The sequence below is a fragment of the Fukomys damarensis genome, unplaced genomic scaffold (assembly GCF_012274545.1).
Source record: "Fukomys damarensis isolate Sample0158 unplaced genomic scaffold, DMR_v1.0_HiC HiC_scaffold_23, whole genome shotgun sequence".
In the NCBI taxonomy this organism is placed as follows: Eukaryota; Metazoa; Chordata; class Mammalia; order Rodentia; family Bathyergidae; genus Fukomys; species Fukomys damarensis.
In genome coordinates this window covers 9,129,642-9,143,623 of record NW_022900935.1, presented here as the reverse complement: position 1 = coordinate 9,143,623, position 13,982 = coordinate 9,129,642, and the positions used below count along the sequence as shown (strand labels likewise).

The 13,982-nt window shown below is 53.5% G+C and overlaps 1 protein-coding gene across 1 annotated transcript in view; it reads right to left on the bottom strand.

Annotated features, from left to right (window-relative positions):
- Positions 1 to 13,982, bottom strand: part of Foxo6 (forkhead box O6) — a gene marked incomplete at its 5' end in the record, with an annotated part of 20,090 nt that overhangs the window by 1,682 nt on the left and 4,426 nt on the right. Inside the window, one exon of the mRNA XM_010626079.3 lies at positions 219 to 490. Coding sequence (XP_010624381.1) covers positions 219 to 490 — 272 coding nt within the window. The remainder of the gene's footprint in view (positions 1 to 218; positions 491 to 13,982) is intronic.

Below are 13,982 nucleotides of genomic sequence, written 5' to 3'. Positions count from 1 at the left end.
GCCGGGCTGGAGGTACACTTGGCCGTGGCAGCCAGGGACCCCGGGACAGGCGCGCCGGGAGGGCTGTCGTCGGGGCTCCGCTCCGGTGCTTGCAGCTGCTTCTTCTTGCTCGCCTTGCCCTTGATACGCAGGAACTTGGCCCCATTGTCCATGGACACGGCCCTGCGCCGCGGGGTCTTGCCTGTCTTTCCGCCCTCAGGGTTCAGCATCCACCAGACTTGGCCGTGGCAGCCAGGGACCCCGGGACAGGCGCGCCGGGAGGGCTGTCGTCGGGGCTCCGCTCCGGTGCTTGCAGCTGCTTCTTCTTGCTCGCCTTGCCCTTGATACGCAGGAACTTGGCCCCATTGTCCATGGACACGGCCCTGCGCCGCGGGGTCTTGCCTGTCTTTCCGCCCTCAGGGTTCAGCATCCACCAGGAACTCTTGCCAGTGCCCTCGTTCTGCACGCGGATGAAGCGGGTGTGCAGCGACAGGTTGTGCCGGATGGAGTTCTGTGGCCAAAGACAAGGGTGTGGGTGGGGGAGTGGGAAGTGAGGAGGCCATGAGACAGGCGTTAGTGATAGCAAGAGGCAGGAAGGAGGCAGAGAAGTGAGAGAGGATGAGGAGAGAAGAGAGGAGGAGGGAGGGGAGGAGATGGGGAAGTCGGGAGAAGAAGGGGTGCAAGTGTAAGTACCAGGTTGGACAAGCCCACCACACCCATCCTGCGTGTACCCGAGCAGTACCTGCAAACCACACCCGCACATCCCCACCCACAAGGAGACTCAGCCCAGAGGGTGGGGCTAAAGCTTTGGCCTTGCCCTTCCGTGGAGGCGTGGCTAACCCCTGGGCGGCTCAGAGCCCAGGGGTCTAGCAGCAGAGAAGCGGATCCCCTCTCCCCAGCTCTGCCAGGGGCACCTCAAGGGGCTAGCCAGGCTGCCACGGCCCCCCAGCAGATTATGTAAGGGCTCATGCCGCTGCGGCTCATTTGTTCGCCCCCCCTCCCTCCCCAGCCTGGCATGGCGCCAGAAGCCCGAAAACCCAGGGCTCCAGAAATCAATCTCGCGGTGACTGATTAAGCCCTGTTTAGAACTAATTGCTCTTTCGTGTGTGGGGAGAATAAATTACCTGCTTTAATTTCGTGTCTTTAAAATGCAACTGCAGGTAGAGAAGGCTGTTAACCCTTTGCTGGGAGGGCCTGGCCAGGAAAGCAGAATAGGCTGGGGGAGTCCACAAGGTGGGTACAGGCAGAAGACTTCTGAGAAGTCTCTCCCCAGCTACTCTGAGCTCCTGAAAACTTCCAAGAAACCTTGGATCCCAGTAAACCCCTTAACAATCACCTCTGGCACGTAGATATCAGACCACCCCTGCCTATAGCACAGTCCAGCTCTCCAGTGTTCCAGCCCCAAATGCCTCACCTGCCACAGCTCTGCCCTCAACTCCTTCCTAGTGGCTCTTCACACAACCCCCACGCCCCAATACTCCCCATTTTCAGACAAGAAGTCTCCATGGCTTTCTGGTATCCCTTCATTGATGCCAACCCTGTCCATATCCTCTTAGTTTCTGCACTGCCAATCTGCAGTGCTTCCAGGCCTGCTCGGGCCAGACCTGTCCTGGAGACCCAGGAAGGCAGGAGAGTCCACAGGTACCTGAAGTAGAACTCCTGCAGAGCCTCCTAACTGGTGGCCTTGACCTCACTGCTCAGAGGCACTGCTATAGAAACAGCATGAGCTTGGCTATCAGAGGCCTGGGCAGAATGCCAGGCCCTCTGGGTCCTAGCTAGGTGCCTGTGGCTGTGTATCAGTCTCTGAGCTACTCTGAAAAAAAAATGGCTAGTCATAACCACCTGATAAAGCTGTCGTGAGCTAATGTGTGTGGTTAAGTGCTGGTGAACACAAGTGCTCATAAATGTAGGGTAAACCCTCACCCTGGCTAGAAGATCTCACCTGTAAAGTCACTCAGCAGACCTACTGTCTCTATGTGCTTCACATCACTCCCCGAGCACGGCTGTGCTGCGCACCAACCTCTTGGGGAAGGTGGCGTTACCCCACTTCATCTACCAGGTGACAGAGGCCCAGAGGCATGATGTAACTTGCCCACAGTCCCACAGCTAGGGAGCAATGCCAGGGACTACCCAGCTCTGCCCAGGTCATAGACCTGCTCTTAACCCGTTAATCCACTGAGCCACACTTGTAACCAGCCACTGTGCTGTGAGGACTGGTGGAGACTGCAAGTCTGTGGGAGAGCCCTTCTGCTGCCTAGGGTACCTTCTAACCCCATCTGTGCTCCTGGTCTTGTCTTGACTGTTTGGGGCCTCAGGCTCCCTATCTCTGGCACTTTCTGGCCTTGGGAGCAACAGCTGGGGCTTGCCAGCCTTGCCCTGCCTGGCTTCTCCTGGGGCCCTGAAAGGAGGGGAGCTCAATCCCCAGGGTGTGATGTTTCCTCAAGTGCATACCCCTTTCCCATCCCGGCCCTTGCACCTGGCTCCCTGGCCCCTCCCCCGCACCTGTGTTCAGGGCCCAGGAGGCCTCCATTGTCACCCCCCAGAGGACTGTCTGGCTTGCCAGAGGTTCTACCTCCTACCTCCTCACTTCTTCAGCTGGAGGTGGATCAGGCAACACCTCTTTATCAGTGTCATTTCATGCTAGCCTGGTGCAGAGTGCCGGGGGAGAAGGATGGACACTGCCAGGTACCAGCACCTAGTTAGTACCAGCCTGTTTAGCCCTGGCACTCAAAGAGCTTATCTCACATAATCACTATGTCAGACTCCACAGAGTCAAGATTTGGGATCCATATCTCAGCATAAGGTGAGAGAGACTCAGAGACTGAGTTGCCAAGGTCACACAGCTTGTTAACCATACAACCCAGGCATTAATTTCAGATTGCTCTAAAAAACTCTGAGGCTAAAGGACATTATTATATTCTGCCATGGGACAGAAAAGCTAGTCGCAGAAAAGAATCATGGGAAACCAGTACTCCAGTGCTCCTCCATCTTGCCACATAAAGCATCCTTAGAAGCCTGTGACACAAGAAGGCTAGGGGCTTATTGCAAGGTCAGAATTTCCTACAAAGATTTGGGCTTCCATTTTATAATTCAAGGGAATTTTACATGTACTTCATAATACATCTATATTTTCTTTCTGGCAGTGTTGTGGATTGAACCCAGGCCCACTGAGCTGTACTCTGAAGCCCCACACTTTCTGCATTTCTTTATAAACATTATAAAAATATTTTAGATTACATTCTCTAGGCCAAGACATGCTACAGCCCTACAAAGGTTTGCATCCTTCTATGATCTCCCTCCTGCCCCCCAGCCAGGAACCTGGGAACCCAGGTCAGACCCAGCCTGACACAGTGGTTGGTCCAAGGATTTGCCCAAGGTGGCCCAGGACCCGGTGTCAGAGTAGGAGTGTGAGTGCAGGCCTCCTGACCCCCAGTCCAGTGTTCTTCTCAGTCTACCAAGCCTGACCTAACCCAAGTCCCTTCTCTTGTCCAGGACTTGGTTTCCCTCCCTACATACTGATGACATGGGCCAGTTGTACTCTGGGCGCCTTTCTAGTTTGATACTGAAAATTCTTGGAATCATACAGTCTAGAGGTTTCAAACATTTTTTTTTTAAAAAAGCAGTGGAACTCTTTTGGAAGTGCAATCTAATGCAAAAACTGAAGTGCTAGGCACCGGAGCCATCAGGGGAGGGAATGAGATTATATAGAGCCCTGCACACTCAGCACCCGCCCCCTTTGAAAAAAAATCCTTGGGGGGGATTCTGCAGGCCAGAGAGATGTGACAGCTGAAGCCTGCGGGCCAGGGAGCTGGTGGAGGCCCCAGTGTTGTGCAGGGAGGTGGCTCATAGCTGCATAAGGACCTATGTCTTTGATTGCTGAGCTGGGCTCTATACCAGGCATGCATCAGGGCTATGCCCCAGGAGAGAAGCCCAGGTCCTTCAGGCCATTATGGCTTTTCTGGCCCTTGCTACCTGGTACCAATCAGAGCTCCCCACCAAGATCCAGTGGTAAGCACTGATCATAACTCTGGTTTGCGTGCAAAGTCTCCTGGGAAGCCAGAGGCCATGCAGAAGGCGAGAGAGGTAAAGGAGTGAGCCGCCTATACCAGGCAGCAGTAACCAGGGCTCCCTCTTGGAGTCACCTAGCAACTCACCACCTTAGCCACAGCTACAGCAAGCCCAAACTCCCTTGGTTCCCAGTGCTGGGCCTGGCTTCTGAGAACTCTCACCTCCTACACCTACATCCAGGCCTGGAGCATGTGCCTAGAGGAGACAGGACCTCCCTGCTTTGAGGCCCCAGGGAGATCATCTGGGGGTCTAGGGAAAGAACAGTGGGTTATATCCACTACCCATCCCATTCTCCCTCAGAACCTGGGCCAGGAAGAACAGCACCCCTGGCTTCACCCATCAGGAAGAGGGGATTGGTGAGGTCAGCACAGGACATGGGCTCTGGTGTTAGATCTGGATACCACCTTTAGCGCCAACACCATGAAAAGTGCAACCCTGGGGCAAGCTTTGAAGCTCAAGCAGCTACCTCCTTCTACCTTTGCTTCCCTGCAGCGTTCCACGCAGCAGAGTGATCTTTTAAGTAACAGGGTCCCTGCTATGTCCTCCATCTTGCTCAGACTGTGCTAAGGCCCACAAGAACCTCCATGACCTCACGGTATCCTGCTCCATCCCTCCTGCCTGTTCCTGGAAACTGCCAGGTTGGACCTCCCCACACACCATCTAGATGTCCCAGACACCTTGCATCTCCTTCAAGTCTCTATTCAGTTGGCTCCATCTGCAGTGAGGCCCATCTTGAGCACTCTTAAGAACTGCTCCTTTTTCCTTCCATCTCTTGATGTCCTTACCCTACTGTGAATTTTTCTCAAGAAACTATCACTTTCTAAATAAATACAGGTTGAGCATTCCTAACCCCAAAATTCTAAATCTGAAGTGCTCTAAATTCTGAAACGTTCTGAACACCACAGTACTCAGAAAGTTTCAGAATTTGGAGCATTTCAGCTTTCAGATTTTTGGATCAGGAATACTAAATGAGTAAAGTATATGCAAATATTCCAAAATCCAAAAAACTCTAAAATCTCAAGCACTTCTGGTCCCAACCATTTTGGATAAGGGATCTCAACTTATATATAATTTATTTATCCTGTTTTAATTATGTATTGTCTGGCTGCCCTTGTAGTAGAATATAACTTTAATGATGGCGATTTTTGTTGTTTTGTTTTTTTTTTTTCTGTATCTCACATGTTTGGTGCATAGTGGGCCCTTAAATGTGTTCAGAATTAATGAACGAGTGACAAAAGGAAGCACAGTACTATGCTATCTATATAGGTAGTTGAATAAGACTGCCTGGGCTGGCACACATTAGGAGCTTTTCCAAAGTAGGCTGAAGAGAGACCACAGGACAGAATGAGAACCCAGCAGGATGCTGGGGAAAGTCAGGAACCACATGAGGCACAGAAAGAACTATAGGTAGAAGGAAGGTCTTCTGAGACAGCTGAGGAAGGGCTTGCAGGTACACCAGGCAGCTGCCCTGCCCAGTTCCCCAGGTGCTCCCCAGACTGACCCAGACCTATCACACTAAGACTGCCCCCAGCCCCTACCTCCTGGGCCAGAAGACACTCCAGGAGCCCAAGAGGGAACAGAATAACCTCGACCTTGCCTCCCTCGTGAACAGGATGTGATCCATTCGGTGGCAGCAGCTCATCTATCCAGCAGGGCATCCTCATCTGTTCCCAGGACACCCTTTGCCCACGAGCAGTAATGCATTCATCTGACAGCACAACTCCATTTATCCAGCACACCAGTCCCATTTATCCAGCAAGTACAACCTCATTTGCTAACAGCACTCCATTCACCTGTCGGGCCCTCTCATTTATCCAGCAGGACACCCTCATTTATCCTCAAAGTCGGACGGGCTCCTTCCTCCTGTGGTGTGGCTGTGTTCTCTGAAGGTGTAACCCGACTGATCCAGCAGGACATCATCTTTCCAACAAGTACACTTCATCCCTTGACAGTACAACCTCATTTATCTAATAATGCAGGCTCACCTTGCCTCCAAGTACCACCTTATTCCCTGACAGCACAATCTCGTTTATCTTCCAGTACAACCTCATTTCTCCTCCCAGCACAGCTTCATTCCCTGACAGCTCAACCTCATCCAATCTTACTTCTCCAGCCAGGGAAAACCAGATCTCTGGGGGAGAGGAAAGAAATGTGGAGAGAAAAGAGAGGTCTCACAACTCGCTGTTCCCTGCCTTCAGGGAGAAGCTTGGAACTACAACTGTATTCCATCTTCCCAGGTCCAGAAGGGCTCACGGACTTTGCATTTCTCCACTACTGCCTTGCCTTCTAGTGCTAAAAAAGGCCCACAGGATGGATTCTGGGACATGGACCCCGTGATCTCTGTGCCATCTTCTGATTCTGTGATCGCAGGTACAGGGAAGGTTACCCTTTCTGGGGCCACATTCAGTGGGGTGCTAGTAATTAACAATAAGTACAACAAAAACCCCACCTGATTCAATTTGTAGCTTTTGTTGATTTCTGTGGTGTGGATACTACCATCGTGGCCCATTTGGAGCTGCCAGCGTGATGTCACCAAATACAGAAATGGGAAGAAGTGTGCACACTCAGCTCTCACGAGCCAGTGCGAGTCAGCTCCAGCTCCACCAGTACATGCTTCCAGTACTGAGGCAGGAGAAAGGCACCACCTGCTATGTGCCAGACATAGGCAAGCCTCTTTCATTCCAATAACCATCCTGCCAGTAGGGGGCGCTATTTTACAAAGAGGGAAGCAAGGTGAGTCAAAGGACTTCTGAGGCCCCAGAGCAGGGAAGTGATGGAGCCAACTTTGGGTTTCAGGGACATTAGATTCCAAAGCCAGGTCTCTCCCCACCTCCACCCCCAAAGTGGCAAGGGACACTCTGCTCTGCTGTCTATCCCAGTGGACACCTTTCCTTTGCTCTCGAATCCAAGCTCTCCTAGCTTCCATCAGAAACAAGAGATGCAAGCTTTGTCCTCCGCTCCAACTCTGTATTAACTCCTTGCTTTCCTAGTAGTTGGGGGCTTCTAGGATCCTCTGAGTTCAATCCTGGGTCTTGTGTCCATTCAACCAAGCCTAAACCTAAACCCAAGGTGTGGTATGGACACGACTCCAGGTTTCATCACAGACAGTCTCCACCCAGTGGAGAGTTATCCCCTCAGGATACTAACCCTGCTGCCAGATGGGGATGAAGACCCAGCTCCTCTCTTTTGTGAATCCCCACAGTAGAGACCACCTGTGTGGCTGTGGCAAGAGCTCTGATCCCATGCAAGGCTCCTATTTCCTCTCTCTCTTTCCTTCCCACATGAAGACAGGACAAGGGCAGGGGTTGGAATCTCAACTTCATCCATGTGACCTTGGGCATTCCTTGTAAAGGAGGTAACTTCAACAACCACAGGAATCCCACATATCAAAAATCTCAAACTTGCCCTGACTGAGCCCCAGAAGCAGCTCCCACCTTGCCCTCTGCCCCTTACCCCACTCTGGAGCCTTATTCTGGTCTAGGACCAGACAGAGCCATAGATTCCTTGTGGTCCCTTGGCTTGCCAACTAGGGTGAAGATGGTATGCTCACCCAAGCGGGCATCCCAAGTGAAGGGGTAACACGGATGACCTTATGGTCTGGAGAATAAAGTACAAATCCTTGATACCAGGTTCTGCAGTGGGGGAAGATAAAAAAGGTCAAAGGGAGGCATTGGGACCATGGACACTCTATAAGTGAGTAGGCTCAGGATCCGTAGTGGAACAGCAGGTTCTAGGAGGAAGTAACTATTGAAGCAAGGCAGGAGTCCAAGATCAGCTGGTAGCAACCCCCAACCCTAAAGACAACAGAGCCCACATACCCAGCCCAGGCAGAAATCCAAGCTCACCCCTACAAAAAAGGCTATTATCCATGGGCTTGTGTTCTACTCCAGACAGATACTCAAGAGCCCTCCGGTGCTCTCCATCGCCATTACCCCAAACCCTCAGGCCCCTCTGGGCGCCTAGCCACTTGGGATGTCTACCTCTCCGGGCTTTTGCACACTGTTCCCTTTGTCCTTGGCTCCTTTCTGTTCAACCAGTCCCTGCTCTTCCATCAAGGCCAGCTCTGTGGAACTTTCCTGAAAGCCTCTGAAGGCCCAAAGACAGCTGCTGCATCTCAGTGCAGCTGTAGAGACCTAAGTGCAAACCAGAGTCTAAGTGCCTCCCCACTGCAACTTCATGGGGCAGACCTTGGCTCTCAGGAGTCAGTATTTAGGGTGGAGCCCTGCCTATATCCTACCGGGTCCTGCAGCTTCTTCTTCCCTTTGTTTCCCCAAGGCTCCTCCTCTCTTTTACTCAACAGAGACCACATGCAGTAAACTGTGCTAACATCCAACAATGATCTCCTTATGGAGTCTTTGTAACAACTCTGAGTTGGCTTATCATCCCCACTTTATGGATGAAAAACTGAGGTCACACAATGTAAAGAATGGTGCAGGAATTTGCAAATGGGGCCCTTGTTCTTTCTCCTGACCTGAGACTTCGCTAGAGGAGCCAAGGCCAGGACAAGGCTCCAGGGTAGGCCTATGGCAGGAAGAGACGTTGTCCACACTGGCTTAGCACTGCCTCCATAGATCCTTTCCTCCCTCACCCAGGATTAAACAGAAACCCTCAATGCAAAGCCACTCAGACCCCTTGCCACACTCCTCCTAGGCTGAGCCCTTCTCTTCTCCACAGGCAGCACCTCTCCACTCCCCTGCCCTGGGAGCAGCTGCAGTGACCTCACCCAGCCCTGCCCTGGGCCCAGCTCTGGGGAGGACCCAGCAGCTGTGCCCCAGCCCTGCAGGCTGGCGGGCGGGGGTTGGGGGATGGGCACCGTGCCAAGAGAACCATCTGTTCTCCCGGGGGCACGGCCACCCGCACAGACACTGGCCTTGCCCCCAGGGGCAGCCCTTGGCTCTCAATCCCCATGCCAAGGAGCTCCAGGAGCCCTGGGCAGCCCACCCAGCCAGGGGCACCAGCCTCATCTGTCATCTATCTTCTCCTGGAAACGCAGAGGTCCTTCAGAGCATGCTAGAACACCATGAATGTTGGCTGAAAAATGACAAGGGCTCCAGCGACAGAGGCTAGAGGCCAGGGTTGGGTGTGCTGAGCCCTGTCTGCCCAGCCCCCACCTTGTGCCCCTCCTGGGGCCTCCATCCCATCACATCTGCTCAGCTGGCAGGTGCCTCTGGCAGAGGGCAAGCCCCTTCCCCCACAGCCTAGCTCCGGTTACAAGGAGGTGGCAAGGCCAGCTGAGGACAGGGGAGGGGACAAGAGGAGGCCTCCGAGCTTCCCAGAGTGTTAGGGGAGGGGAAGTAGGAGTCAGATTGGGAAGGGCCATGCCCAAGGTCACACAGCCAGCAAGTGGGACCAAGAGGAGCCACTGCCCCAGGCAGCCCTGGGCTCAAGGGTGACTTAAGTCATTTCCTTCATTTGCAAAAAATGGGGACCTAAATCCATTCTGCTTGCCTCCCAAGGCCATGAAGAAGGCTCTCTGAAAGCAGAGTTTCCAACTAAGGGCAGGAGGGAGCTTGGACATCCAGAATGGACCATAAAGGAAGGCCTCAGAGGTGGGCTCCTCCATACGCCCCACCCCTGAATGCAGGGTGTTTCTCAGGGCCAGGGCCCAGGGAGCCCTTCACTACAGGGAACCTGGGGAGGTGGTTCTTCTCCTTTCCTGGAAAAAGGAATAATAATGATGACAACTCCTTGGGGACTTCACAGGTACCTTTTCTGCAATCCCAGCGAAGCGTGAATGTGATCCTATTACTGTCCCATTTTATAGAGGAGGAGACTAAGGCTCAGCTGTTCAAGGACACAGAGAGGGTAAGTAGACTCAGCTCTGCCAGCACCATTACTACAGGCTCCTAAGTACACAGCTCCATCTCACTGGAGGTTCCCAAGGCACCAAGAGAGGCTTCAGGGATCTCAGACTGGCACTTGGGACCCTAGGCCTCTACCCTATCTCAGCTTCATTTTGAATCTGAACCCCAGCCCAGCCCGACACTGGGCACCTATCCATTCTGTCCCTCCTGTCTTCTGTCTACATCAACATCCAGGGACCTTCCTGGTCATATAACCCTCATCCCCTGCAGCCTAGAGTGCCAGCTCCTGGTCTTGCAATCCGAGGCCACTTGCTTCCCAGCCCTGACACCTGCTGGCCTCCTGGAGTCCACAAAAACACCCACTGCTGATGAGTGACTCTCTAACCTCAATCAGCATGGAGTGTCCTCACCTTTCCCCATCCTGACCTGTGGGACCCTTCAGGTTAGGGTCTAGCTCCCCTCTGAGCACCACGTGTGCCTACCTGGTGCAGCCTGGGTTACCACAAATGGAGGAACTGCATCTGGGACTGCAGATGAGGGGAATATCAGGCTGGCCTGCTTCCAGAGAATTCTCTGGCTGGGGATCCAGGGCCATTCCTCAGGCTAGAAGCCTTGGGGCTAAACTCCAAGGGAGAACAAAGATCGGGGGAGCAGAGGGGAGAAGGCCAGCTTGGAATGGCCTGGCCAGAGCACCAGGATAGGGTGGAGGAAGTTCTGGGAGTTCCATTTTCACCACTCACAGTGGGATACTGTTATAAAGCCTCCTTATTTCTCTCACTGTTAGTTTCCTTATCTGCAAAATGGACAAAGTAACAATAATAATACATCACAAGGTGGCTATAAAAATGAAATGAAATAACACAAGTGTTGGCATAAAGCAGGGTGAATCCTGAATTGGAACAGTTTAGCAAGGTGTCAGACAATAGGAAGGGTTGACAGGGCTGGGGACTTCACTCTATAACCCCAACTCTGGATCAAACAGCACTGGGCTGTGCACAGGATGGCCTTCTCTCCTCTACCAGGTGTGAAGACCTCAGGGTAGGCTCTCTGGCTGACATTTTCTCCAGCATTGCAGTCTCCCCCGGTTGGCCTGTTGAACCTCTACCCCAGCGTGTCTCCTCCCTCCTCTCCTTGGCAAAGGCTCTTAGTCGTGGTACACAGCAGCCCCAGCTGTGGCTCCATTCTCCCATCCCTGTCCTACACAGCATGATTACTAAAACACGGGTGGGCGCAGGTGCTGGGACGGAGGCTCAGTTCCTTGAAATTGACTGCATGAGGTTTAAATCTCTGGAGAATCAAAAAAGGAGAAGGAGGAAAGGAATAAGCTGAACCTGGGCAGCCTGCTTGGAGAAGCTGGCCCACAACGAGAGAAGGGGGACAAGCAGGAGGCCAGGAAGCCACCATCTAAGGCATCGCTTCCAAAGGATCCATCATCAGACATAGCTGTTAAATAGAGACGCAGAACCCACCTGCTGAGAATCTGAGGACAAGGGCTGACACGGGGGCTGTGTTATTGAGAAGCTTCTAGGTAACTCTCATCACCAGCCAGTTTGTGAACGAGTAAGGATGTAAAGCAGAAACCCTCAAGCACATGGACGGGGTTCCTGAATGACCAGAAAGGTGGGTCTTTGACCAAACTGCCTAAGCACCCCACCTATTTTCTGGAGGTTATATGAAGGAATCGTTGTCACATTGCATGTGACAATGGCAACGGGAAGTGGGCTCTGAACTCCAGGGTCAGTTATGAGGGTAGCAAGGTGAGGGCACCTGAGACGGACAGCAGGGAAAGGGGAAGGGAAGGTGTGGCCCGGACAAGGCCAGGAGAAGGCCCGAGGGTCCAAACAGAGGAGTTTGGGCTTGTGTGGCTCCCATAGGAACTGAGAAACCAGGGCAGACTCTAAACAGGAGACAGCCTGGGGGCAGAAAGGTAGGCTGGTGTGTTGGGCAGGGGAGAGAACACAGGTTTTGGGAAATAGAGAAATGGTAGAAGCAGGTCAGCGTCTAAATCCAGGCTCTGCCTCATCCCAGCTATGCCTTGATTTCCTCAACTGCAAAATGGGACTGTTCATGCCTACTTGGCAGGACTAGGGAAGATGACAATGTGTGCGATGTACCCAAGTGACTGCCTAAAACCTGGACATTAACTCTCTTAACTCTCATTCCCTTTCTCACAAGAAGCACCCTGCTTAGAGACCAGAAAGGTTTCTCTCTGCAGAGGGAGGCCCTGGGGGGAGGGTGTGGGAGGCCCCCTCCCCCACACACCACCTGGACCCCCTCCCACCTCCACATATGGGTTGGGGGGTAGGGAGATACAGCAAACAGCCAAACCCTCCCAAACAGGAGTTGGTTTCCATGGTAACCAGGGTGCCAGGAGAAGGGGGGTGCTCCAGATCCAGCTGTCCCACTAAGTACCCTACTGAGGCCCCAGAGCCTGAGCTAATGCCTACCCAACATCCTGAACCCCTCACCCATCTGGCTGCTCTGGGGCCAGCAGGGATGGCCACAAATATTCCCTCCACTGTGCTGGGAGAATGTTTGCTATCTGGGTGCTGTCACAGGCATCTCTAAACAAGAGTGCCAAGTTCAAGACCTATACTCCCATACATCATCCACCAGGGATGGGATCCTCTCAGTCCCATGTCAGTGAGCCCTCTGTCCAAAGAATCTCTCATGGCTCCATGATTTCTAAATCATAGCACTGGGAGGCACCAGAGACTGAGCTAAGGCCCTCTGGGCACAGATGAGTAAGGACACCAAGAAATAGAACTCCAGTGCTTGGCTGTAACACACACACACACACACACACACACACACACACACACACACACACACACACACACACACTGGACCAGGGTCCCCCCAGCCCTGACTCCACCCTCAGCCAGCCCTGACTCCACAGCTGACTCCATGGGATCCCAGAGGGCCGCACCAGGACACACTGAGTGGCAAATGGTGGAGAGAAAATATGCATTCTTACAAGCATTAAGGAGTATCTGGCAACAGAAGAGACAGTCCCAGAGGGGGTGAGTGCCTAGTCCCCGGGGTGTGTGTCAGAAAGGGCTGAGCTGGAGGAAGGAGGCACCACATTGGGGATTGGGTTCCATGCCCTTCTCTTCAGAGACCCGGAGTCCCATCTGGAGGTGGAGAGTGAGCCCCAAGGTTGAGCGGGTCCCAGGCCCATGCTCCTCTCATTTCCAGGTTCCCAGGTACACAGCCCCAGTGGGAGGCAGGCCCTAGCTGGCATAGGGAGGAGACTAGCAAGACAGCTGGGGAGGTCAGGGAAGCAGGAAGACAAGGGGCTCGGGGATTACAGCCCAAGCAACCCCCTTCCAGAGGCTCACTACCACACAAAGAGCCCATGACCATCCCATCAGCCTTCCGAAGACACAGACAGACCCCAGGACCCTAAGTGAAGGCCATCACTAGCTGCCATTTGGACAGCAGAAGGTTGGCTGCAAGGAACACGCCCCTAACCCTTTCAAAGTCCAAACCCAACCGTTTCCCTTCAGCACCTAACCCATCCCAGTCATACCCAATGCCACAGAAAAAGCTGCAGTTTCAGGGTTAGGTGGGGGTCAACTCCTAGGTCTTCCACTTCCTAGGTATGTGATCTCAGGGAAAGTGTTTTCCCTCCCTGGAGAGAGGGACACTAACCCTCTGTGGGGACCTGGTGGGACACGCACTTGGCAACTGAGCACCCTGCCCAGCAGCCCTCCTGCCTCTGGCAGGGCCTCTCCTGCTCTCAGCCTGCTTCCTTACTCCACCCGTCATTCCTGAGTCTGGAGCCTGAAAGGCATGCAGAGAGGGGGCTCCGACCCACAGAAAGTGGGGGCTGGGGGCGCTGAACTTTCGAACCCGCAAAACCCCCCGCGCCGTTCATTACCTTAACGCGAGTTAAAAATAACCGTCTCATCTCTTTAAATTAGTCTGTCTGCAATTACCGCCTGGCACGGCGCTGCCCGCCATCGTCCCGCTGGAGCGGCGCCAGGTGGCAGGCGGGGCCCTCACCCTGTCTGTAGGTCTGTCTGCCTGCCTTGCGGTCCCCCTTCCCCCAAGGCGTGGTTGCCCTGACGCCTCTGAGGCCCGTCTTGCCTGTGCTCTCCACAAGTTGCACAGGGCGGGGCCGTGAGG